Source organism: Myripristis murdjan, chromosome 23 (genome assembly GCF_902150065.1).
Source record: "Myripristis murdjan chromosome 23, fMyrMur1.1, whole genome shotgun sequence".
NCBI classification, from domain to species: Eukaryota; Metazoa; Chordata; class Actinopteri; order Holocentriformes; family Holocentridae; genus Myripristis; species Myripristis murdjan.
Window position 1 is genome coordinate 6,955,487 of NC_044002.1, and position 27,847 is coordinate 6,983,333.

Below are 27,847 nucleotides of genomic sequence, written 5' to 3' on the forward strand. Positions count from 1 at the left end.
AGCAGCTTTTGCTACAAGAAAATAGAACAAATCAGAGGTTTTACACATAAGAGACATGTGACCAGAATTCATCAGGCGTTTTATTTTGTTGAGAGCCTGAAACAAAAATCAGTTCTTACCTGTGAGAGAAAATATTTGCTCTCCCAGCAGATCTGAACAGTCTGTTCAGTCTGTGCATAGACTGGAACACTGAACAATATCTTTAAAGGAAATGAGGTCATATCTTTAGTATTTTTTTTTTTTTTAACTACAGCACAAAATGTTTACAATTCAATTACAATACAAAAATTCTCACACATACCTCAATTGGCCTGTAGATGGCCATGCCCTCTACCCAGTCCATGGACATTCTTGTACTGTATGACAAAAGTACGGCAGAAGTACAGGAGCAGCTATACTTTCAAACCTGCAAACAAACTATCAGACAAGTCGATGTGAGAGCAGTCAAAACCAGCTGATCTGTGGGCTACAAATGAACCAGTGAAGTTTGCTGTGTGTTTTCATGAAACAGAAACAGAATGGACTTGTTGCTGTTGAGTCAGTGGCAGCAGTAACTCAAACGTCCTGACATCGAGGTACTGTTTGCTTCTGCTGCTCAGGCAGAGACGAGCAGGGAAAATATCTGGGCAACTTGGGCAAGAAGAATCAAGCTGTAATCAAATAAGAAACACTTGAATTGATCTTTAAACCTGTGTTTTGACTTGATCAATACATTACCGGTGGAACAACACCTTTATTGACTGTGATACACTGTGCAACATTTTAGTTAACAAAGCAGAGCAACACAGGCAATGTAGATACACAAACAACTTTTTAAAATTGTTTGTGTATCTGCTGTCTATCTACTGTCTACTGCTGTCAGTATATCAAGGTCCATATTCATCTCTCTAACATATTAACATTACACTGAGTAGCTGTATCTTATAGTACATCCTTTCTGTTTAAATGTTTGATGTTCTCACTTCTGCTGCCTTCAAGGAGCAAAATGGACAAAACAATGAATGGGTTAAAATGTTATAAATAATATTACATTTTATTTGAGTAAAAAGATGGTTAAAAAAACACAGCGACATGAACATTTCTGCTTGAATTTATGATCAAAATTTTGTGCCCAAATAAATTAGGGAACTATTTGTATGAAGTCCGACATTCCCGTTTTTGAGCTGTAGCACTTAAACGCAGCATCATGTCAGGTCAAGATGACGTAATTAAAGAAAGAAAAAGTAATAAGTGCACTCCTATACTGGTTACAATTCAGATTGTTGGTATATAGGATAAACTGAGGTTTCTGATTAGTTTTGTTGATGAGCGCATGCGCAGTGTCAAGCCGGTGGAATACAAATAGGACCTCCGGTGATAACTTTCAAAATAAAGTGGCTTGCCACGGCAAATGACCTGTGAATAATATTGGACATTGCAGTTTCCGTAAATATCCTATATCAGCAATAAATTCGTATTAAATGTCGGCCTATCATTTGTCAAAAAGTAAAGCCAGTAAATAAATAAATAAAGTTCTGATTTTTTTCCCAGTCAGTGAAACAGCTCTCTCATCTTTCATTGACGCTCAGACGTGCTTTTAGGTTTTGTTTTAGATTTTAAGCTTCAGATGTATGTGGCACACACACACACACACACACACACACACACACACACACACACACACACACACACTACAGACATCTATCTATCTATCTATCTATCTATATATAGATTTAGATATTGCGTTATTAAGTAGATGTTTACACCAATAGTTGTATTTTTTTCCACCAAAAAAAAAAAAAAAAAGTTGTTCCCTTTTATTTCGAAGGCCAAAAAGTCTGACTTCCGGTACCACTTCGCCTGTAAGTCTAACTTGACGCCATTTGTAGTCCACTAAAGTTGGAGATGGGAAAAGCCATTCACTGAGAAATTCAATGGAAAGGTGAACGGCAGTGATGAGACGCTGCTGAGAAGTGCAGGAGAGTTTGGAGAGAGGCTGCAGGGTCCTCTGAGTTAACTGTCTGGAAAACGGTAAGTTTACTGAAGTTTCACTCAACTTTTTTTGTTGTTTTTGCGACCGTTTGCAAACTTACTTTGAATATTTATCCAATGGTCGCCGTGGCAAGGCAAACTGACAGTGAGTGAAAAGCCGCTATAATATTCCCATTATAGTCCTGTAGGGGCTTATTGTATAGGATACAGTTTACAGTGAACCTGGTGTACTTTATGGTGTTTTATTATCTTTACCACTTAACTCTCTCTTATTCTATGTCTGTCACCTTTGGGCATCTAGCGTGTCTGGAGTCAGTTTATAGCGACCTTACTCTATAGTTTTGATATACCGTGGCTCCTATCACCGTCATATACGTATAGTTTCGAGTGGAGAGTTTTAGTCTTGAATTTTAGTTGCTGTGATATTTGCCCAGTCCATTTTTTGGATCCCTGTACTGCCCCTACAACAGGTAAACAATATTATCTGCTCTTTGTGTATTTTACAGGTCAAACTTCATGTCCAAGTGCACACATTTCATGTGCAAACATAAATGCTAAGCTAGCTGTCCTTTTCTCAATCCGCTGTACATTCTGCCTTTCACTACATACCTCTCTCTCTCCCCTTGCTGGCCACTAATTTGTCATTAGTTGGTGAAATAGTGCTAGTTTAAAATGCATGTGTCCAGCCATCAGCTGACTAGTCATGACTTGGGTGGTGATGGCATTTAGGAAATAATTCTATTTCAGCACTGATTAAATGATTAAATGTCCAGCTTTTGTGTGATGTGCACCTCTTTCATTTCATCAGAGCTAACTTCTTCATTCGTCTCTGTTGCCAGTTATGAGTTGCAGTGCCCTACACCTCCATTCATATTCCCACCAGCATTTTGGAAAGGCAGTAGCAGCCCAGTTAAAGCATTCCTTTAAAAGGTGCATCTGTGAGTCAGGGTTAAAACTGCTGTCAGCGTCTTTCACTATCATTCTTCCACTTCTCCAGCCCTTGTTTGGGTAAACCTACGTAGTGTAAAGTCGTTCAGGAAAGACCTCCCTCCTGAGGCATTGTGTGACCTGCTGGCAGACCTCCACTGGACGTCTGGCGGTGTTTTGGCTTCCGGGCGCAGAGCTGAAAGCATAAGAAAAGGATTTTTTTTGCTCTCTGACAATAACCATATTTGTAGCGCTGTACTCGCACCACTAATGGTCAGCAGCTGAGAGAGGCCATGCTGCTGAACTTTTGATTGCACAGTTACATCTGATGTTACGCACAGAGAGCTAGGGTGATAAAAGAAGTTTGTGCACCACACTAAAGCATTTCCGAGTGAATTTTTCAGATGTCAAAGAGTCACAAATCAATAAGTCTAATCTCTAAATGCCAAACATTTTCCTCAGGCGGTCCTCGGTCTCATTTGTTTGTTGCTCAGGTAAAGAGGAGCCAATAGCAGAGGCAAAGTCCATTAATAGGGCCTGGTTTGTATTAGCAGCAAACTTGGCTGGCAGTAAATCAGCATAGTTCATGGAGTTATACTGGATAGACCCCAAGGATCTTTTTGCATTGTGTTTTTTACATTTCTTCTTCCATGGACTGAGTTCTTTCTATAGGTCTTCTCAAATGGAAACCTCCCTTTTCTAGGCATTTGCATTCCATACATTCTTTGTGTGGTACTGTGTGTTACTGTATTTTGAAAGATGGGAGGTGTCACTTCAAATCAAGCATAATATATTGCGATGTTGATATGATTCTGTAATGAAACAAATATTTGACTTGATATGAAACATTTCTTGCCTGAGCTGAAATTGTAGGCAGATTTTTTTTTTTAGCCATATAAATTCCAGCATACATTAAGAAAAGTTGTTACTCCATTGTGTTTTCTGTTACAACAAACTGTTAGACTTTGAGTTCTCAGATTTTAGTGCTGTTATAGTGCAGCTGATGCAGGAATTGCTGGGAAATGGCAGTTTGTGATGAAAAGGAAGGCATTTCTCCAGAATCAGTCAGGAAATGCTTCCTGACAGAACAAAGTGAAGGTCATCCTGAGTGTGGGGATGCATCTGCTTCAGTGTTGTTTACGCTTTTCAAGTCTGCACAGCTCATTTGCTATAGGCAATAAGTATTCAAGTAAAGCTTATGAGAGTGTTATAACTCATCCTCTCATATATTGTAACCCAAGTATACGGCAGCAAATTTAAAGTTATACTTTGAATATTTTTCTAGATTTAGAGCCAGTCCTCAAGCTGAAGTGGAGTAGCTCTTAATAACAAAAACAATAAGCAGCAGCTCATCTTACTACACTCTATTGGCTTGCTCTGAAGTTACTCAGTTTCTCCAGTCCCACTTCACCATAACTTCCCTTTTTTCCCTCTCCAATGTGATTTGGACCATGATTTAGTTTGGCCATGTGGAAAAACTGGAGAACCTTGGGATCAGTATCGCTTTGCTACCATGTGAGTCTCTGGAAGACAAAGGGTTGTTTGTGCGTGTGGTGTCCCAGTGTGGCCGCCACCACTGCAGTGAGAAATAAACCACTCGTCTTAGACTGGGCTGATGCCTCTGTCAAACACAGCAACCTGACCTCCCAATAGCCGAGACAAGAAGTCCAGTGAACCATCTTTTAAAGGAGAGTGTAAACAAAGGCATAGTGTTTGTCTGCAGCTTGGCTGTCAAGATGGGATTGACTTCCCAAGTCCATGTCACACTATCCACTTCCATCTGAGTCCTGCTTTTGCTCCTCAATTATTTTTGTAACTGCTTCTTTTATGGTCGCACTAAATTTTACTGCTGTCAGGCCTTAATGCCCGTGGCTCCATGAAGCAGTCCTCAGCTGGATTCTAATCATCTGGATGAAAGCTTTAACAAAAATATAGAGTGTGTAATGCTCTGCCATAGTTTGAAAAGTAGTGAAAGTGCAGTGAAGCAGCTGAATGTGAGACAAGTGTGTGAGCCAGTTCACTTCTGAAAGGCACATCTGTATCACAGCTGGAACTAGGTTATTGGTGCACTAGTATGTGAGGCACCGGCAGGGTGTGTGTGTGTGTGTGTGTGTGTGTGTGTGTGTGTGTGTGTGTGTGAGTGAGTGTCTGTCGGTGTGCGCGAGACCTACCACTCACCATAGGGTCAAGCAATCCAAGCCTGTTTTCTTTTCAAATGTGTTGTCCCTCCCCCTCCATCGCTCCATGCTCAAGTTTGAAGCTCAGAATTGTCAGTGTTTCTCTGAGACAGACAGACAAAAAAAAAAAAAACAGATTCCACCAGAAGCAGAACAGCCAAGCACAGAAATGAAATGTCTTCATAATATGTTTTTACACTATGAGCCTGTACACAAGCCAATTAGCCTCAAAAAGGGACTTAAGGGAGCTGAAATACTATTATTTAATTGGTAGGGTGCAAAATATGAAAAGAGGAGATAGTGGATTTTATTTGAAGAGGCCCTGTGTAGCTTGCTTATTCCCTTTCATTTTTTTGGCATAGCCTTTTTTTTCAGCTATCTCAGCTCCTTAATGTCTTTTGCTTGAGGCTTGATGCCCAGACTGCTTGTTGTGTGCAGCCCCCCTTTCCCCTTTTTTCACAGTGTTTTTGAATTACGCTTTTGAGCAAGCGCACCCACAGTAATCACTAGTTCTTTAGTCAACACAGGCACAGTATCAAACGTTTCTGTTCACAGTTTAGAATATCAACATTTTTGCTGTGTGTTCCTTGGATTGGTGAGATGCAAACACTGCAAAACCTCACTACTCTGAATCCAACAGATGGAGGTTCATGTTCAGACCAGTGAAATATTTGAATGAAAGGAATAAATGGGCAAGGCATTTTCCTAATAAAATGTATGCATTCATATTACAAAAATGCATGTTTGATTTGCAGGTTAAAGTCTCTGTATATTCACCTAGTCACTCCAGTTGTTGCCCCTAGTTAGTTGGATATATTTTGACCTTGTGTCTTATTTTGTTTGGTATGGCATATTGTGCATGTTGTGGCATGTTGTTTGTTCACTTGATCAATCAACTGGGATGTCTGACTGTGTAAAGTTCTTTGAGATGTGATGTGACAGACAGAGAGAAAAGGTGACACAGAGGTCAGTGGGGACGTCAGTACCAGGCATCCAGTGTTTGGTGTCAGGAGGAACTAACCTGCTTAGGAATGTGTGTAGCACTCACTCCTACACCGTTGCATTATCACCCTTTACTGCAGACACCACTTCACATGGCTGAGGATAGGGGCACTAATCTGCGGGCTTCTCCCTGGAAGTTGTGGACAGAAAATTCCTTATGGGTGACCGGCCTAGTCACTGATGCAAATGAAATGGAAACTTTCTCAGCTCAGCCCAGCTTTTTTAAAGGCTCTGGTTATGTGAGTCTGAAGAATGAGCGGAGTTTACGTGGCACAAAGTTTCAGTGCCATTTGTGCGTCATGTCCTGCACATGATTTCATTAGTGTCTGCTTCAAAAAGAACAGTAAGTGCATATGTACTCACTGATTTGATTTTTAAAAGTAATTTTACCCTAAACTCTGAATCACATGCAGACTATTAAGATGTCCTGTTTTCCAGTGAACGGGAATACTCATGAAACTTATTATACACCATTTTTGTGACTTTAATCACACAACAGCAGAGCCAAATTGATAAACTAGTTAGAAAATCATTTGTCAGTATTCGGTGATCTGTTTTATGTTACAACCTCCTCATACTATTCTCTTTGATACCTGGAATCACACTCTGACCACAAGACTTCACAAGATAGTCTGCAATTGAAGAGAAGTACAATAGAGCAGAATTTAAATAGCATGTAGCCTAGCTGTGTTGCTCTAATCATGCTATTTGTTGGTTTCAGCTGACACAGGGAGAGAGAAAATGTTTAGATTCTGAAAAAAAAAAAAAAAAAAAAACCAGCTCTTTCTCAAAAATGGACAAGGTTTAGATTTCTCCCACAGGGTGAAACAGGCAGCTGACCAAATACAGCTTCCACACTAGTTTGAGTGAGAGATGGTTTTCCATCAAACTGCGGAAATACCTGTGAAAGAAAATATATTAGTCCTCCTAAGACATACCCCTGTGGCACTCCTCCACCCTCACTCACCGTGGGAGCTGTAAAATTTAATTGACAAGCAAGCCGTCTTGCATTCAAATCTGACATTTTTGGGTATGGTCATTGAACAATGGATCTGTTTTGTATTAATTTAAGGGGCATGAACTGCAGCCAATACAGAACAGTCAGCTCAGTGTTTCTGGGATTGTTTCATGTATGCAAGTTCATAACAGTAGCTTCAAAAAGTATTCAGGCCTCTTTTTGATTTTTTTTTTTTTTTTTTTTTTTTCAGACCAATGTACATTTCCACATTTGTTGTGGTATAGGCTGAATTTACAACGTTTTTTTGTTGTTTTTTTGCTATCAGTCTACACAATATCCCATAAGGCCAACGTTTTTATATATTTTATATTTTTTTATATTAAAAGTGAAGAAAACTAAAATATCTGAGATCTGATCATTCAGATTATTTGATATGACTTTACAAATTGAGGTCAGATCCGTTCTGTTTTCTTCAATCATTCTTGAGATCTCTAAAATGTGACTGTAGTCCACCTTTGAAAAATTGAGTTGCTTGGACAATATTAAGAAAAGTGCACATATAAGGTGTTTCAAGAAGTACAAAGAAGTCTTCACAGACTTCTAAGATTGAACTTTGTTAAGGCATAGATCTCAGGAAGTGTAGAAAAAAATTGCCACAGCATTCTAAGTTCCTGGGAGCACAGTGGCTTGCGTAACTGTGCAATAGGAGAAGTTTGGAAACACCAGGACTTTTCTCAGTGCTAGCTGTATGGCTAACCTCAGTAACCTGACAAGAAGGGCCTTAGCCAGGGAGGGGACCCACAGCCAAACAGCTACTCTAACAGAATTTCAAAGAGTTTTCAAAGTTCCACGGAGATGGGAGAACTTGCCAAAAGGAGAACCTTTTTCCACTCGTCTTTATTGTACAGTGGGTAGATGGAAGCCACTCCTGAGTAAAAAGGATTGGTGAGCCTGCCTGGAGTTTGCCAAAACGCACTTAAGGACTCTTGAGAGCATCAGGAACAAGATTCTTTGGTCTGATGAGACAAAAATTAAACTGCATACCCTGAATGCCAAGTGGTACATCTGGCAAAAAGGAGGTATTGCTCATCACCTGGCTAACACCATCCTTACAGTGAAGGATGGACGTGGCAGCATTGTACTTTGAGGCCATTTTTCAGACAACTGTTGAAAAGATTGACCTTTCAGTGACCTGAAGAACCCAGCAAAGACAACACTGAAGTGTCTGTAAGTGGCACAGTCAAAGCTTAGATTTGAACCTCAAATCTGGGGGGTGATGTGAAGATTGCAATTCATCAATGCTTTTTATCCAGTCTGACAGAGACTGAGAGGGTCTGCAAAGAGGAATGAGAGAAACTGCCCGAATTCAGTTGTGCAAAGCTGGAAAATACCTAAGGCTAGAAGCTGTAATTATTGCCAAAGTTGGTTCTATTGAATGAAGGTTCTGAATACTTGCATAAATTAGATATTGCCACCATTTACGTTTATTAAACTTGCAAAATGTGTTACATGTTTTTGCTACATCATTGCGAGGTATTGTATATGCATTGAGGAAAAAAATAATCCATTTTAAGTTTAACATAAATTGTGGAAAAATTAATGGTTCTCAATACTTGCCAAGACTGATATGCAGTGTGGGCATCACCGTATTTTGAAAGAAATCTCATTGTTATCCTGAAGTGTATGATTGAAATAGAGCAAAACAGCACTCAAAGCCCCTTGTGTTTACAGCACCCCTTCCCCCCCACTTAGCTTATGTTGAGGCAAGTGGTTTAATTATGCTCTTAATGCCCATTTTTTACCCTGCTGGGTGTGACACTGTGACCCTGGAGTGGGAGGAAATGAAGCAAACCCTGCAGTATTTCACCCGAGTCCCTGCCCCCCTACCATGGGACCTGCTGCTCTGAACAAGTAGACTCTCTGTTAGCATGTTAGTTTGTTTGAGTCTTTAGTTGAAGTGAAGCTCCAAGTGAAGCTCCAAGCACTGTATGCAGGGCATTTACGCAGCATTTCTTACAATGTTTGCTATCTCCCAACATTTTTTTTTCCCACCATGTCTTATTTGAGGTGCTAAGTGTTTAGTTAAAAGAGAAACGTGATAGCTGTTTGAATTCAGTGGTCTAAGGGATACTGTTCAACTTTGTTATGGAAGTTTGACATGCCATGCATGCCAGTACTACGGGCCTGAGACCCCTGGGAGAATAGTCCTATTATTGCAGATAGGAGCCCACCCTCAGCACCCGTGACTGCCTTGCCACCGGAAATAAGGCCTGGGTAATAGGTTGAGCCTGCAGTCCTAGAATTGACTTTGTTGTTTGTCTCTCAGACAGGCATTTTCTGTGACACACATTGACTCCCAGAATAATTTGTGTTAGTAGACATTTATAAATGAAGAATGAAAGCCTGCACAATAACACGATTAGCAGTAACTCAATTCTAATTTGTCCTGTTGGAAATTCAAAAACAACCACAGACATAGTAAACTACTAGCTAAGACTGGCACCTATAACATGGCAGAAATCATTGCTGAGGTCTATGTACAATGATTATGATCACCAAATTAGAATAATTGTTTCATCCTTTCTATAAAAATCCCATGCTGTTTTGTGTTTTTAAACATACTGAAACCACAATCGCCCTATACCAGATGAGTCAATTAAAAGCTCCCATTGCCCATCTACATGGCGTAAATAATTTTCTGATCACACTGTACATTTTGATTTTACTTTACAAACAACATGACCAAAGTACTAATTTCTCAACATACTCATAGGAAATGACACTTCTCTTTTCCTGCTTTGTTTTATATTTACAGAAATTCAAGAATTCCTCTTTGTCACATTTCATGACTAATATTAGCATTTGACTTTGACAGTAGTTCCAAATCTGTGAAAACAGCCTGACTAGCTGGTGACTGGATACTGCACTGGGTGGTTTGGGTGGCCTCTGCAATAATTAGATTTTCAGAAGGCTGCCGAGGATTGGTAAAGGCCTTAACAGACCTTTCTTCTCTTCTTACTCCCTTAACATAGCCTACTTCTCCTTTTCTCTCTCAGATTCACTGAGGAGAGGATGATGTCTGACGCCAGTGAGATGTTGGCAGCAGCCTTGGAGCAAATGGATGGGATCATAGCAGGTAATCAGTGCACACTTGGATATTAAAACACAGTCAAAGCACAGTTTAAAAGTGGGCATGGCATCCTGTGAGGGTCCAGTCACATCTGGAAACCATTGAAGGGAAGGAGGCAATACTAAATGCAAAGGATGGTAAACACTATGACCTACACATTCCACTTGTACCTGCAGTTAATGCAGGCCTCTTTGCTGTGCATAAGGCATAATGCTCAAGTTCTGCTACCAGATCAGTGGCCAGTTCTGCCTCCACTGCATTTTTCCACCATGACAAATAAAATGAATTTTCCATTGTCCCTGCAGTGTTGGAAACTAATGATTATTCAACCTCTGTGACTTTGGAATACAAATGCTGCTTGGGAACTTTTGGCCACACTTTATATACTTGCACTATTGCAAATGAGCACAACAGGCTGTAGTTTCCCACTTTTCCGCTGATGTGGGTAATTATAGCACTGACCTTTCCAGTGGGAGAGAGATGGCTGATCACATGACTTCTCCCAGTCCCCCCTGTTACCGCACTAACCGCAGCCTTCATCGAGCTCTGCTCCCTTGCTACTGTTGGCAAGCCGTGATTGTTTGGATATTTATTTTTTTAGTTCCCTCTGTATTACAACTGTCTGACATCTTCATGGAGTCTGACATTTAAGATAGCCGACAGATGGTGTCCTGCAGATTACGGCTCATGGTGGGAACATCGGGTTCCGTAAACATGCTGGTGCATTTGCTTTCAGTGTTGGGCAAATATGGCATCAATAGATATAATAGGGAATTTAATTGTCAGTATTTGCTTTTATGATGACATATTTTTACTCTAAACATGCTATCTGTAGCATGTCTCAATATTTCTCCCATCTGATAAAGTCCTCAATTATCTGCTCATTAGGTATGTTTGTGTTTGAGTGAGTGTGTGAATTTGTATTTGTTTATGTAGGGGTGGAAAGACTACTACAGAGTACCAGAGTATGGTAGCAGTGCTGATATTTTGCTATCATTTTACTCAATTAGAGGTAAAATTACTGGTAAAATCTGTTTAAGTATAAAGTAGTGCATTATAACTGTGCTCAGACCAAGCTATTGAGTAACCTAAAGAACAGAATGTTCTCACATATGTTTCCCATGCAATGCAAAAAGGAAAGAACCTAGAATTTGAAATATGATCCTTTAATTAAAAACATTATCAAATAAAGTGCATAAACAAAGTGATCTGCAATTTACAGACATGTCAGTCAGTGGTGTGTTTGTTCACACATACTACATTTTTTTCTTCTCCATCATGCCCCAACAGTGTTTTCAGAGCTGTAAATCTAAACTAGTTAAGGCCACAGATTTGGAATCGACTGACTCTCACTTACCTTGTCTCTCTCATTCACAACTCATAAATTGGGCAGTTTCTGGTGTGGATCTTGTTGATTATTGCCCATAAACTTTATTGGATGTGATATGAAATGTAGCAAAACAGTAACACTTAAGTCAAAACATACTTAAGTATGAGTTAATGTACTTGAAAAATACTCAATTTACACAAAAAGGTACTTGCTCATGGTAATGAGTAATTGTAATCCCTTTCTCCTATCTGTGTGTTTTTATATTATTCACGTGGAATATCTTTACTTTAGTCAGCCTCTCCCATCCAGTTCTCCGCTCTCTTTCTCTGCTATTGCCCTAAGGCTCCAAGGCTATGGACTACTCCAATGGGCTATTTGACTGCCAGTCGCCCACTTCACCCTTTCTGGGTGGCCTGCGGGCACTCCACCTACTGGAAGACCTTCGTGGAGCTCTGGAGCTGATGGACAACGAAGAGAGGGACAACCTGCGATGCCAAATCCCAGACTCCACAGCAGAAGGACTGGCAGAGTGGCTTCAGGGACGAATGGTAGGAAAGTCTATCTGGAAAGTCTTTTTTAGTTTTAGTGGTTGAAAATTTCATATGCACAGTATGTTTGTGGTTAGTATGCATGTACAACAAAATGTGCCTGTGTTCTTGGATTTGCAAGAGTAATCGAAGAGACACACTGCTTTCACACTTTGGCAACCCCAAGTGGTACTGAGAAATAACTGAATTTTTGAAAGATTGAAGGACTTTATTTCGTACCTTATCTTACTTGCAGGGGATAGTACTGGAAAAAAATCTTTCCCCAGCAGTTTCAAACCACTGTTTATTGAGTCCAGCTTTGTCTGGACCAGGCGCTTGCCTATTGCTGTTGAGGTTTAAGTTTTGTGTTTTGTGTTTTAATTTTTATTTGTCAATCCTAGTAATTTGGGGGAATATGCCAAATCCACAGGGTTTCAGGAAGTGGGGGTTGGACTCTTCTTTGTTGCAGCTCCAATTTGTGATAGAATAAGACAGGTGTTTTTTTTTTTTTTTTTTTTTTTACATAGAAATCTTGACTTGTGTGGCTTTAAGACCTAGTTACTGTAGTATGCATTGATTATGTTGTGATCTGCTTCGTACGTCTAAATCATGTCCTTGTAACCCATACCTTGACTCTGTTTATTGTAAGAGGTCTGTTATGACATGCTTTGTGAATGATGGAGTTTCTATAGGAGTCCTGCTGGAAATAGTTTCCATCTTCCAAGTCAATGTTGACTCAGACTGAGGCTCATGTTTTTTCTTCCCTCATAGCCCTGTCTCTCCATGTGTGAAATTTGAGAGAGGAGCTTGCTTTTGATTCAATTTCCAAATCACTTGCATGTGAGAATACTATTGACCCTCACATGATTTTCTTCTTACCAAAATCACATACATGTACATATGTTCTTCCTCAAGGGAAAATCATGTGAGCTCATCATTGGGGAAGCTTTACGCATATGTAGTGTGCACCCATTAGGAAATTTATCTGGCTGGAGGCTGGCTGGTATTTCCTTTTGAAGTCGTTAACAAAACCAGCATCTCAACATGACAATCCAAGGCCTTCGTCTTCCTTTCTTTTATCAGCTTTTATCTCAAAAGAGGTGGCAGGTGAACTCTGTGGCTAACAGGCGCAAGAAATGCAGCTATTTGTTCCGACAACACCAGTCTTGGTTATCATTTCAGACCAATGGCCATGGCTCATCTGGTGCAGATGCGGTCTACCAAGAACGTCTTTCACGACTGGAGAGTGACAAGGAGTGCCTTATTCTTCAGGTGTGTAAGATCAAAAATCCCTGTCACAGACATGAGCAAGTTCAAAGAATACAATAGGATTGAACAACTGATCGAAATATTATCAAAATCGCAATGTGGCCAACTGCCCCGGCCTACAAATTGTATTTTACAAATTGTATTTGGTACAGACCCCAGCAAAAAACACACCATCATCATTTCAATAGCTAAAAATGCAAAGTTATGACTCCTGCTAAAATCTTGAATCATATTGCAGTTGCAAAACTGTACTTTTTAAAATTTTTAAACCATATTGTTATGGTAACACATCATTTGAGTGGTTTTGTCCACCGATTAGTAAAAATTAGTCCTTCTTCAGGTTAGTGTTTTAACAGACCAGGTGGAGGTGCAAGGTGAAAAGATTCGGGACCTGGACACATGTCTTGAGGAACATCGGGAGAAACTAAATGCTACTGAGGAGCTGCTTCAACAGGTGAGGCCCCTAAATAATATGCCATGGGTTCTATGGTGTTAAAATGGAGTATCGACATGAAAAGGAATCAACACACAATAATTGTGTCCTATCTGAAAACTGCAACCCCATGTAAGATTCTGTGCGGCTTCACCAAGTGTGCATCTTGTTCCATAGGAGCTGTTGAACAGGACAGCCTTGGAGACCCAGAAGCTGGAGCTGATGACTGAGGTGTCAAGTCTGAAGCTGAAGTTGACTGCTGTGGAAAGAGATCACAGGGACACTGAGGTAGAGAGATTCTGCCTTTGCAGTAGTTCAAAGATAGCTGATTTTTTTTAATTGGAGCTATACCCTTCTTGTCATGTGTGATTCTGAATCTTGGCAGCCATCCAGCCATTGTTAAAAAGTCACTGGATCTGGCCAGAGTTCTGTCTCACTCAGCTGGAGTGAGACCCAGAGATTTGTCATAAGGTGCTGGGTGAACTTCAACAGTCGGGTTTAAACGCCCCCTTTGCTCCAGCAGCTGTTTCCTCCCATACAGCCCCCTCCCTTCCCTCCCGTCTGAAGGGCTAGAAGGCTGTGTGTGTTATAGTTTCCATATACCCTGTCCACTAGCCTACACATACAGTGCATTTGGGGAATACTGTGGTGTTTCCAGGCAATACAACCTCTAGGAAGTAGACTGTGGCAAATAAAACTGCACAATTTAATTTTGTTTCCATTTAGCTATAAATCAGGCACAGCTGAGAACATACTAGTCCCACTTCAGCAATGCTGATGTGCTATGGTTAGTATAATTGTTTAAAAATGAACGGTGTGAGAATCGTATGAAACTCCACCTAACAGACAATACATGTCTCTTATAATGTTTCTGTTTAATGATAATTGCTCCAAGATGTAGGGCTTCTGCTCTGTTGCTGATGGGGATAAAAGCAGTTGTATAGAAATTGACCATGACGCTTCCCTTTAGTCCAGGATTTGTCTCCATGTGTGGAGTGAGCTGCTCAATTCCTCTCCTGAGGGACATTAATCTGGAAAGTAATGTGTGGTGCTTTTGGCAGGAATTCTCTCCCTTTAAAAAAAAATAAATAAATAAAAATAAAAAATCCCTCCCACACAGCCACCATAAAACTCCCCAGTAGAAGCTGTGACAGTTAGAGTTTAATGGGTAATGGACTTTTCTTTTTGCCCCCCCAGGGCCTGTATCAGGAAGTAACGGACCTGCGGTTCAGGGTGACTGATATAGAGAATGAAAGATTGCTGTGTGAGAAGAAACTCAAAGCTACCAAAGTGAGTGTGTAACTGCCAAAGCTCATCCAGTTAGCATAGACCTGAAGGTTTCATTTTTTCCACATTTGACTGTGCATGACAGGAGGTCTTAAGTCACGGCACCCTTTGAAGCAAATCATTACATGCACACAGGACATTTTTGTTGTTTGCCTTGTGATTATCCCCATGACATTTTCTCTCCTCTCATCCTTCTCCTTCCCTCCTTTTCATCTGTTTTCACTCCACCTTCTCCCCCTCTCTTCTCTGTTTTTTTTTTTTTTTTTTTTTTAACATCTTTCCACGCCATGCTAACCTACCAAGCCTCCAAAGTAGAACACTGACTGGTTCACTGGAGATGAGGTGAAGGAGATTTAATCCCCAGCCTGTACTCTGCTCCTCTGTGGCCCTTAAGATCCACTAAACCTCCTCTTTCTCCACTGCTGCACACTGCTTTCGTGACTTTCCTCACATTTCCTGTAAGTGCTTCCACTAGCTTACCGGTTGCAGGATTTGTACCAGGGTCAAACCCCCCATTAGTTTTCTTGTTTTAATGCTCTGGCTTGTGGACTGAGGCAGTATATTTCCTGTACTGCTTGCTCATTGCACTCCCAAAAAGAATGTTTTACAGTGCAATTACAAAAGGAGAAAAGGGGCTCCCTTTTTAAAGTACCAGTTGCCTGATCCTAAAGTTACACCATTGACAACGTGTTGAGTGGTGCATTTCATTGAAAGTGGTTTCCTTTTTATACATTCCGTGGATTTAAAAGAATAAACTTAGTTTTTGAGAAACTAAATATTTTAGTATCTTTCTGTTGTATGTAAGGAAAACTAGGTAGCATTTTTCACTTGTGTGTCCAGTATTTATCCTTCAGTGCTAAATATTTAACATGCAATGTTGTATGATTGAACAATTAAATTCTATATTATCGAAAATGCAATATGGCTTAGTGCAATTTCCCAATAGCAGGAGCTGCAATTTTTTGATAAAGGTAAAATATGTGACAAAACAGCATTATAAGAGAAATATTGTGTTACCACAGAAGTGCCCTGGCCTACAAATCATATTATCTAGACATAAGAAAACAAATTTGTTTGGTACTTATTCTAGCCAAAACCACATCATCTCATATTATTTTTTTTTCCATTGAAAATTAACATTGTGATACAAAAATTATTATTCCTACTAAAATTGCTTTCAAATATCTGTTAAAATAATTGATGTATGTTTTCTGACTTATCATTCAGCCCTACTATATGTTGGTTTAGTGTAATGGAATAATATTAAAAAGAACTGTAAGGACTCAACACAGATGAACACAACTGCTACCAATTTTGTCCTTGCACAAGTTGATAAAACAGCTCATTTACCAAAAACGTTGGCAGTGTTATCTCAAGATAAAACACATTCTTCCCTCCATCTGTTTACGCAAGTTGGATTTACAAATTGGGGGTAAAGGTGTTGACTTGCTGTCTTCAATCCCCTGTAGGAGGAACTGCAGCTTCTGCAGAAGCAGCTAGAGGAGAGGGAAGTAGAGCTGAGGACACTGAACGATGACGCCAGACTCAGGGTGGAGAACCACACCAGAGCCGACGGAGGAGAGAGAGGTGGGAGCTACATTAATAGCTGTCTGGAAGGAGCCCACACCATTTCAGAGTTCAGCTCTAATATTACAACAGTGTTTGAAGAGGATTCTACCAAAAGAAACTTCACATTCCAGCAACCAAGAGCTCTCCATATTGAGTGTCCTTTTTGAAGTAATGATGGGTACCTTGATTTTTGCAGCAAATCTTGCATTTCGCCAACACAGACAAAGCTACAATGAGGGAAGTATGGGGGCCTTTTTGTACTCCCCTCCTTGTAACCCCTTATCTGTCTGCAGCTCCATACCAAGCATGTTAGAGCTGGATCTCCCACTCCTTCACCTACTGCTGACTTTTTCTTATCAGCTCCCTGATAGAGGCATACCATTTATTCAGAGGGGAGTCGCTCATGCTGCCCTGTTTGTTCGTTGTTTGTTCATGCAGAGATACATCACATCTGTACAAACATTCTGAAGCTGCGTCTTCCACTAGATTTGCTGTTGTCTTGTTTTAAGAGAACCAGACGCCTTAAGGAAAACTTAAAATGTGAAATAATTTGGACATGGTAAAACGTGGGGCTCTGTAATATGACGCTTTATTTATTGCTGTAGGGAAATTCTCAATTTGCTTGCCCTCTTCAGGGAGGTCAGAGGTCAGGAGCAGCTCTGCTGGAATTGGTAGAGATCCAGTGTCTTGCTCAAGGACACTACAGCATACTTACCCAACACAGGACTTTGAACCAAGTTTGTGAAGTTGAGGGATGGTTTCTCTAACCACTAGGCCACCCTCCCTTGTAAACCACAACAAACTGCTGACAAAATAATGACAAGGAAGCATGACTCTCTTCTTTAATAACATGCTCTACCCATGTAAATAAACCTCACACGCATGTAGGTTTGACTTGTAGATCAGTGGTTAGTTTTTGGTTGCTATGAAAGGAATCTGACAGTGCATGTAGAGTTTGAGGAGAATTACACACAAGGGCTTTTTAGTTGTGTAGAGCTGATCGTGACACAGAAAGTAACTCTTTTTAATACGTTGTTGTGATAGTTTAGCCAGGAGTTCATGCAACATGGAGACAGCAGCCCCACTCACCACCACAGTAAGCTCCAGTGACTTCATTACTGGTGGTTTCCACTGGCTGTAACTAGCCAGTGTGCTGGTTTCAGATACAGTGGGAGTTGAAGCTTGGGGTCTGAAGAGTTGTTGTTTTCCAGATACAGAAATGGTGAAGATGAAGAGGGCGTTGGAGTCACTGATGTTGGCGAATAATGAGAAGGTAGGGTGCACTGTGATATTACAGCCATAAGTAGCAGCTCAATAGTTACACTGATTTGCAAAAAGAATTTGTCCTGGGAATTTGGTGAAATTTCCTTGTTAGTTGCTCTGTGCTCCCCTGGCCTGCTAATCCACAATGCTGTATTTGTATCTCTCCATTCATTTCCATAGCATGGCAGTCGTAGTACCCATTTTTGAGTAAATTAAACCCTTTTTCTTGTTATTTTCGTATTCGAATTGGAAAGTAGATCCAGCATGTTGCGCCTACAGGAAACTTCTGCATAGTAGTCTTGCACCAGGAAGAAACAACCTGGTAGTGCATTCACAAATAATTGTAATTGTATTAAAAATGGTTACCAGGACTTTTTTTTTTTTTTTTTTGGTATAATCCGCTTTAACATTTGCTTATGTGCTACAGTGTGTACTACAGAACTAAAATGTGTTATTTGGGAGCTGATTTGCTATGGGAGTGAATGGAAAGATAGAAAGATAGCCCAGAGGAGCACAGAGTAACTAATGCAACGAATTTCACCAGCATGTGGACTCATACATCAGACAGGGAACTATACAACTGAACAATCTACCAAAGTTCAATTTTGCCTTAAAATACTAGGTACCATTCTTTATCTACAGGAACAAAGAATAGAGGAGCTGCAAGAGTCTCTTACCAAGTACAAGAAAGTGCAGGAGCGGGTGAAAGGTGAGACCATCACAGATCATACACAGATACTAGCGCTGCTTTACTAAAAGAGATATTTGAATTACAGTGCCATTACATAAATATCTTATCAAAGCAGCAACTGCAACAAATTTGAAATTGTAGCTGAAAATAAAACCAACCCAAAACAAAAATCATGCAATGTCATGTCAGTCTCCTGTACACAACCCACGCGTACTTACCAAACTGGCCAGCTGATTCATCACTTCCTGTGGGTGGAGAGGTAACCATACCTGACACTTGCATATAATTAACAGGGGAAATCTATAGTGTCTCAATTAGTGAGGATGAGACATTCTTGTCTGTTGCAGTGGCACTTGGTGATTTAGGCTGACAAGTGCTTTAGATCCAAAGTAGAATCCAACAAACATATTTTTATTGCATAAGGTTTATGTCAGTCTAAAGTGGAGTGAACTGTTCTGCAAGTAAATAAGTGGATATACTGAGCTTGTTGGGTTTGCCCTCCAGGATGGTGTTGATTAGTAATAACTGTCCCTTTTTCAGAGAAGCTGAACGAAGATGACTATGATGATATCCCAGATGATCCTTCGGTTCCTGTTGCCATGGAGGTGGATCAGGTCACCCTGGCGTTGGAGGGGGAGACAGGAAGGATCTCTGGCGAAGTAAACACAGCGTCTGTCAAAACAATTCACATACAGGATGGGCCCTAGACTCTAGACTTCCTTAGAAAAACCAAATTTTGGCCTCCCACATAAAACTGCTGCTCCCAGGAATTCAGAGGTCATGTTTTGGTTAATAGTTCAGCAGAAAGAGATATCCCATAATATGATCGTCTGTGTTTTGCTGTTTGGAGAGCGTGTTCATTTAGGCAAGCTAATGCTTTTCTCTGTCACTTTCTGCTTTGTCCCAGTCTATTCCATGTATAGCAGTGCTCTCAGAAATGAATGAACTGGACCGGGAAAGACAGTTACAGGCACATGCGGCAGAAAGGTAACATTTGGTCATCCTAGTTGCCCACCATTTTACTGTATTGCTCCCACATATGTTAAAACACTTATTTATATAAAGCCAAAAATGGAATAATGCACAATTACTCTCTTACTACTCTTACTACAATTCAACTCTCATGTATGTTTATGTAACAGTATAAATGTTTAAAGAACCATACCAGTGATTCTGCATGTATATACTTCATGTCTCTGCTTTTCCCAAAGCAAGCAGTTGTATTTTAGAAATCTGATATCATTTTTCCTACCTTTTATCCAGCCACTGGATTCTATTCATTCCACTACAATATGGAAATCAACTTTCAGAGACCATCACCATAATACGGTCATCCATATGAATTTTCCTAAAAGCAGCTTTATTTGCACCAAGATGCAGTATCTTTAAATTTGAAAATTACTATGCGCTAATATTAAGTGAATACTATTACTATACTAAGTTTCTTTTCAATAAAAAAAACGTGATTAAACAAAATGAATAATGTGAATATTGCAATTGTCGCATAAAAAGATGAGAAAGACACTGTCAAATCATTTTAAAAATCCTTAATTAAAAAAAGTTGTAAGCTCTGCATAAATATTGTGTTACAGATTTGGTAAAATCTAAATTGTCCAGTAGTGGAGCCATTAGCTGCTAAGAGTCAACAGCAGAGAAGAGGACTTTACTGTCTGCATTCATTGTCTTCATTTACTGTCTTCAAGCCATGTTTTGTTCCACACAAAGGCATGAGCTGTCCTTGTCATTACAGTTTGTCAGATGTCTCACACCCAGCGGGCTCAGGCCACATAACAAGCAGCGCTGACCAGGTAAGACCAGCCTCTCGCTGATGTGGGCGAGTTGTATTAGCTCCAGTGGGCAAACTGGAGAAATCCAAGATTACAGCAGGAATACCAAGAGGCTGATAAAATCATATTAATTCCAGCACTTTAACACTGTAAGCCCTGTTGACCTCTAAACGTGGGGGCGGTATGAGAAGTATGGGTGCAAAAGGTGCATGCATTCTTGCACACATTACACACTTCTTACTCATGGTCCAGTCATACAGAGGGCATGTCATCCTGCTGTGCCTCGCTGTGTTATTGAAATTCTCCACTCATGTATGAAGATTCTCCAGCTTATGAATTAATACTGCCAGAGTTCACCAGGTTCTTATATCATTGTTCATATCATCACAGGACATGTAAGGGCACTCAGGTAGCAATGTTGTGACACCTAGTGGCAGAATGGCACAACTACAGTTTTTGTCTATATTAAATTTACTGGTAAAATAATTTCCCTTTTCTGCCATATGTATTTTTTTTCTTACAGACCAACAATAAAGCAGGAACCAGTTCTTCCTCCCTTACTAAAGCAAGCACGACTGGTGATGAGAGCTTTGGTACCAAAAAGGCCCGCTCTTCCTTTGGTCGTGGCTTCTTCAAGATCCGTGGAAGCAAGCGAACATCTAGTGCTCCAAACCTGGGTGAGCTTCTTTATGCAGAGAATGATGGACACATTGAGCTGCTTGTAGTCATCATGGATGCTTTCTGTAGGTCATTACTGTTGTACATGTAACAGCCAACTGAGTACTACTCATGACTTCAACATCCTATCTATGTTCAAGCTCGGATATAGCACAGGATCTATAGCTGTTTTATATCAAGCCGTAAATACATTATTGTGCATTTAAACAAAACATAAACGGCTGTAAATATGCACCAGAGAAGTCAATATCTAAAAGACAATGCTTTATTTTTGCCCTGTACCCCAGAAGACGTAGACATCCAGTAAATGTTTCACTTTTTGCCCTATGTGGCCTCATTTTAAAGGGATAGTTTGCATATTTGTATACTGTTGCTGATGGGGTGAAAATGGTGCCGAGTGATTGTGAAGTCTGACTTTTTTGGATATTTTTTTGGGATATTAGGGAATTTTACAAATGTCTTACATTAACAGATTTTACCAAGATATGTTTTCCAACTTGGTTCCCACTTTCATTGTGTGATATGGGTTTTAAGTCCAACAGGAGTGGAAAACAGCATTAACAAACCAGGAGGGAGGGAAATTTTTGGACTCCTAATAGCATTTGTTCAGTTTAATACTGAAAAGTGGATGAATGAATGGTGGCTAGTTTATTGATGAATGAATAAAAATCCAGCTGTGTTAGTCTGAGTTTATGATTGTTTTGTTTGCGTCCTGTGTTGCATTTTCATTTGCCTCTTCTTATCACACCATTTTGATATTTGTGTTCTGTTCTGTCGCTGCCTCTAATGCTTCTACCGTGGGTCTGTAAATTGTGAAGATCGCAGCCGGAGTGCCAGTGCACCTACGTTAGGTACAGTAGAGCAGAATGTCCTTGCCAGGCCTGCAGTATGGCTGCTTTGGATGGTACAGCTGGATGTGCAGAGGGACACCACTGACACTGCAATGTGACCATCTGATCTTGTGACCTGCTACATCCTGAGATGTCAGATGTTAGATGATCACGTTGTGGTTGAGCACTTTTCCCTCTCCTTCTCTTATTCTTGGACCACTGAAAAGTTGTTTTTCGTGGGTGCTTAAGGAGTGTCTCTCTTGGTTTTTCTTGTCTCTTGCTATGGTGTGAGTTGTTTCTGACAGTGCTCTAATTAAATAATATCCAGTTGTCCCTTATCCATGATGTGACACCATCTGCAATGAAGCCACATTAATGCTGCTTGCCAGTACAGTTGTGAATCATTTGTCATTTGTTGTCTTCCAAGTCTATAAATAGTCTGTTGTGCTAGGGAACTAGACCTTTGCATGTTTTTCCAGTTTGATAAACCTAATGGTGCTTGTTTAGTCGGAGATGTGCTGTAATGTTGCTGTTGGCAGCTGTTTGATTTGCCCTCCATGAGCTCGGGGAGAAACCTGAGCTTTATTCAGTGATGGTGAGTTTCAATGCATGTTAATGAATATGTGTTTTTATAGCTGAGACAGAACGTAAAGGCACAGAACACTTGGACTTGGCCGGTGTTCCTCCACATAAATCCAACAATGAAGCTCCCCTCCCGTCCTCACCAGAAACCAAGAAGAAGTCCAAAGGCTTCAAGAAATTCTTTGGCAGGTAACACTCCACATTTCCTCAAGGTCTTTTTATCTCAGGGTGTGTCTGTGCTATTTACAGTACCCTGTGCGTTTTTAGTGGTTTATAGTGATGATTTTCAATTTTGCAGGCTAAAGAGGAGTCACTCTACCTCCTTCAACCTTGATGAGCCATCAGAAATGGAGTTCAGGAGGGGAGGAGTCAGAGCCACCGCTGGCCCTCGCCTCGGCTGGTCACGGGACTTAAAACATGGTGCCAGGTAGGAGCAATCCAAATGCTCAGTCCTCATGAATTTAACACATCATCCATAATAGAACACAAAATGATAAGAATGGAGAAATAAAAATGTCAAAGGAGATGACAACTTGAAACATGATTTACTTAATTCAGTTTTACTGTTTTTTTCTCCTTTCTTCATCAGCTCTATTGATGTTCCCTTCTCTCGATGGAGTAAGGATCAGGTTTGTGCGTGGCTGCAGGAGCAGGGCCTTGGCTTGTATGTTGCCCAAGGCCAGAATTGGATCCAGTCAGGACAAACACTTCTGCAGGCTTCACACCATGATCTGGAAAAGGTATGGATGCCAGTAACAATTGGGAATGGCTTAGTTTTGAGAGTTGGTCCACTCATAATGCATATTTTTTTGTGGTTTGTTCACGTTCAAACTGCCCAATTACAAGCAATCCGCAACATGTAAACAAAAGTTACAAGGTCTCTTAGACAAGCAGCTTATTAATTAGACATAGTTGGAGTGGCCTGTCATCTCTGTGGAGTTAGAGACTTGGTGGCAGTGCCTGTCAAAGGAAAATAGATTCCAGTATTTATTTTGTAACTTTATTTTACCGTGATGGGTTTGTCAGAGGTCTTTGTTGTAATTTAGTTTCTCTTGTTCATACTAATTAAGAACACATGAAAAAATAGCTTAATATGCTGCAGACTGCAGTTTTCCCTCAGTTCATTTGGTTATGCTAGGCTTTCCATGCATCAGGAACTGAACTGCTGGCTATCAGATGCTAACATCTTTCTCCTTATTCCACAAATTTCAACTGCATTTTTGTGTCCTAACCTGTTGTTTGCTCAGACTGTCTTCCTCCTAATGAACAGCACTGCACTCCTACTGAAACATTTTAAACAGTCGCAGTGTGTCTTTTGTGCCACCTGAGTCTGATTGGCGTCATTCACACCTGAACATTTCCAAAGTGCTTGGTGTGAATGTAGCCTTGGATGTGTTGTGTGTCACTTAATGGCCATCTGTAGAGGTTCACTGTGTGTAATGCTCCTGTCTTTCTTTGTGTCACCAATCAGGAGTTGGGTATTAAGCACCCTCTCCACAGGAAGAAGCTGCAGCTGGCCTTGCAAGCTCTTGGGTTGAAGGAGGAGGACGACCTCAAAGGCAAACTGGACCACAACTGGGTGACCAGTGAGTGACCAAAGCATGTGACATCATCTCTGCTGTCATGACAAAAACGATCATATTGTAAACCACGATTAGGTTTTGAGGACTTGTTGCTTTGTCTCCTGTAGATTAGACAGACTGAATTGTTTCTAATGCTTTTATTCAGGATGGCTGGATGACATTGGCCTACCACAGTACAAGAGTCAGTTTGACGATGGCCGCGTTGATGGTCGTATGCTACACTGCATGACAGTGGTGAGTCGCCGCAACTTTTAGAATCAATGTCAGGTTTTGTCACAACACATGGGTACAATACAAGTTATATTACAGTTTGTTGTATCTATTTACAGATTTGACTGAAAATTGATAAACAGAGCTTTAAATACAACCTACAGCATAATATCTGGGTAGACTAATAAATTATACACTATGTTATGTGATCAGTCGGGTGATAATCTCATTCAAAACAAAAAGTCCCATTCCAGTTTATTAAAACAAAATTAGCACAATGCAGATACTTAACTGCACTGTAGATTATGCATAAACAATACTAACAATACAGCATTGTGAAAAATATAGTATAATTTTTGGGAGGCTGAGGTGGAAGCTTTTTAAATTAACATCAAAGAGAGGAGAAAATCAGCCTGTTCTGTTTTTAATTCATTGATACTTTTGTTTCAAGAGGTCATGCTCGGAATTTTCATGTATTCTTGTGTGACTAACCGAATTGGCCCACTGATTTAATAATTCAACAGGTGACATGACTTTGTGCTAACACGAAGCTGTTGATTGATCTTGTGGCTTTTTCTCAGGATGACCTGCTGTCTCTGAAGGTGGGCAGCGTCCTCCATCACCTCAGCATCAAGAGGGCCATCCAGGTCCTGCGGCTCAACTCCTACGACCCCAACTGTCTCAGACGACGGCCCTCTGATGAGGTATCACACAGGAGGTCACCGCCCAAACCTCTGTCTTTTGTTTTAACCTTTTTGAAAGCCATCTGAGAGCTGGATCATAATTCCCTTGTCTCTCTCCAGAACAACATCACACCGGCAGAAATCTCCCAGTGGACCAACCACAGAGTGATGGAGTGGCTCCGGTCTGTGGATCTGGCAGAGTACGCCCCCAACCTGAGGGGCAGTGGTGTACATGGAGGACTGATGGTGAGCGGGCTTGGCTGGGGGACAAAGATAAAATTACATTGTGCAGCAGATAATGGGATGCAAAGAAACATGATATAAATGAGGACGGCAACATGCACATCACAACAGAAAATTGTACCCTGGGATTCATGTATTACAGTCTTTCCTGTGTAATTTCATACTCTGGGTGATAATTTATGTTCTCTTCTGTGTCTGTAGCTATGAGGGTTTAAGTTGTGTTTCTAGTGCTAAAAATATTCTAATCATAATTTATTCATTACATCTTAGACAATGTACACTACATTTGTTGTAGTTTTACATAAGTGTAAGACTAAATTACTGTTATGTGTGGTTAAGTTAATTTCAATTTCACGGTTGTCTTGCAGCAGTGGTAATTTCCTTGCTGTATGAATACAGTGGAAACACTGCCTATTAAGTACAAATATTTGAATTACAGCATGTATGGAGGATGTGCAGAATGACAGCAGCAAATCATACTGTGTTGACAAAAAGAATAAACCTATAATCCCAGTGTACTTTTACATTAAAATTCTGTGTAGTGCAGCTTTAAATCAAACTTGTTTTTCTGTTCTGAACATTTCACCTAAGGTGTTGGAGCCCCGCTTCAATGTGGAAAGTCTTGCCCTTCTGCTCAATATTCCTCCCAACAAAACCCTGCTGAGACGCCACCTGGCAACACATTTCCACCTGCTCATCGGCTCAGAGGCACAGCGGCTCAAACAGGAGTGTCTGGAAAACCCAGACTACACCGTCCTCACTGCTACTGCCAAGGTCAAGGTGAGTGCACTTGGGATCTCGCACCTGCATCTGGGATCACATCCCTCCCCAACATACTGCTCTCAAGTCATCACTGATTTCACTTATTACATTTGACAGTACATTACAATACATGATACCTGTAATTTTTTAAAATTGAATTGTTCAGTGATTGTTGTGCAGATTAATTCCTGCCTTAAGGGCCTAACAGATGCCAGAGATATTTATCATTGAACATGTGTTGTGGGCACCCTGACTGCTGCTGACCTTTAAAAAGTTGTATCATTTTTTTGGTTTTGAGGGAGACTTTTAGTTCCCCATAGCAGTTTAAATGCAGTTTCAGAAGCTTTTCCACCCTTGCAACAATAAAACTCTTGGGGAATCAGATAATCTTTGTCAACCTTTTTATATTGTCTCCCTTTTCCTGCTTCAGCCTAGAAGGCTCTCTTTCGGCGGCTTTGGCACTCTGAGGAGGAAGCGGCAGGAAGACAGTGAAGAATATGTCTGCCCCATGAATGTGGAAATGCCCAAGAGCAGCAGCTTCCAGAAGGGCTACAGGATCTACGAGGACAGCCTCGACCAGCTGGAACAGGTCCACTTACATTAATTTGAACACAATTCAGCAATTCAGTTTTTTTGCGACTAGTTGCATGTAACTGCCAAAGCATTTGTGATGAAGATACTGCATGAAGAGTTTTGGAGCAGTCTGGCCGATTATTTTAGCATTTTGCATTCATTTGTTTCATTTTGTGCTTGAGTTACCTCTGATGCCTAACACTCTATATACTTTACTGGCAGATGGAAGACTCAGAAGGGACTGTTCGACAGATAGGAGCATTTTCTGAGGGTATCAAGAATCTGACGGTAAGAAATGACTGATATCTTACACAGGACCTGTTTGGTTTGTTTCTCACTCGTGATTCAGTTCATTTCCTATGTGTGGCGAGGGTGTGGTCAGTATAATCAAACAAGGCAAGAGCAGCAACACAGCAGCTCACTGGGACAGAACTGAATAATGTGATGGAGGAGCCTGTTAATGAGACCTGAGTTGACTTTGGAGAGTTTCAGCACTCCCTGCTCCTCTGTGTGTTGCAGAGCATGCTGACTGATGATGAGTTTTTCTCGGAGATCTCCTACTGCCCTCCAGAGGTCGACGTGGCAGATGACAACTCTAATGTGTGAGAGACGTTGAGCCCCGAGTCGCCCCGCTCGTCCAGCACCATGAAAAAGAATAAACTGTGCCATCATCGTCCCTTAACCCTGCCATCTCCCACCAAGCCTTACAGAACCTTCTAGACCGTAGGCTGTGTCCATGTATATTTATTGAAGCTGACAGAATTGTACTGCATGAACTGAAAATGCAACATGTATTGCATTCATGTACCTCTAAGCATTTATTATTAGAACATCTATGTTTTGTTTTCAGTAATCACAACATACTGCAAGTACTTTTGTTTTGTCCCAGTTTGTGACTTATTATAAAGCCCCCCCCCTCCACATCAGTGTTCCTCAGTAGTTGTACTGAGCTAGAGGTTTTAATGTCCTCCAGTCACATGAAATGATATTAGTGGTACTTGCCCTACATTGTCTTTAGAAATACCATGACTGAAAGTAAATGAGAAGCCAAAGCTTATCTTCTCATAAGTGATTTTCCATCGCCTGTAGGTATTGTTATACAAGCCTTTGCCTTATCAGCTAAGTTTTTATTCTGTTGTTTTTTAATTTTTGGTAATAAAATTAGTAAATGCATATTTCCTTAACAAAATGTTGTTATTACTTTCAGCAAGTTCTTAGAAGCAACCAAGGGGTAAGAAATGTTTCATAGATGCCAAGTGAAACTGTAAGTCTGTGGTTTTTGTTGAATGGAACTTCCAGTTTGTAGTTCAACAAACATGAGCTTTGTACAGTAAAACTGATGTATGATTTTATAATCTTAGGTAAATGCTATATGCACAATG

At 40.5% G+C, this 27,847-nt stretch overlaps 1 protein-coding gene across 1 annotated transcript; it reads left to right on the forward strand.

The window, feature by feature from the left end:
* The first annotated feature begins 1,877 nt into the window (after window positions 1-1,877).
* Window positions 1,878-27,638, forward strand: LOC115355474 (liprin-beta-1-like). Its single transcript, XM_030046287.1, has 25 exons — window positions 1,878-2,010; window positions 10,092-10,171; window positions 11,838-12,043; window positions 13,205-13,294; window positions 13,632-13,745; window positions 13,902-14,012; window positions 14,922-15,014; window positions 16,481-16,598; window positions 17,792-17,853; window positions 18,486-18,552; window positions 19,075-19,193; window positions 19,442-19,521; window positions 20,285-20,342; window positions 20,845-20,998; window positions 22,465-22,600; window positions 22,710-22,838; window positions 23,001-23,151; window positions 23,883-23,997; window positions 24,140-24,228; window positions 24,786-24,908; window positions 25,008-25,133; window positions 25,722-25,910; window positions 26,323-26,481; window positions 26,688-26,753; window positions 26,985-27,638. Exons 2-25 carry the CDS (start codon window positions 10,108-10,110, stop codon window positions 27,069-27,071), a joined length of 2,706 nt encoding a protein of 901 aa, XP_029902147.1. The 5' UTR covers window positions 1,878-2,010; window positions 10,092-10,107; the 3' UTR covers window positions 27,072-27,638.
* The last annotated feature ends 209 nt before the right edge of the window (window positions 27,639-27,847 follow it).

Bases quoted from the DNA above. Each gene is read 5' to 3' on its own strand.
- LOC115355474 (XM_030046287.1), top strand. From the start codon at position 10,108: ATGATGTCTGACGCCAGTGAGATGTTGGCAGCAGCCTTGGAGCAAATG. The intron at 13,295-13,631 runs GTGTGTAAGATC...GTCCTTCTTCAG, and splicing joins AGGAGTGCCTTATTCTTCAG to GTTAGTGTTTTAACAGACCA. The intron at 20,999-22,464 runs GTGAGCTTCTTT...GTGTTTTTATAG, and splicing joins ATCTAGTGCTCCAAACCTGG to CTGAGACAGAACGTAAAGGC.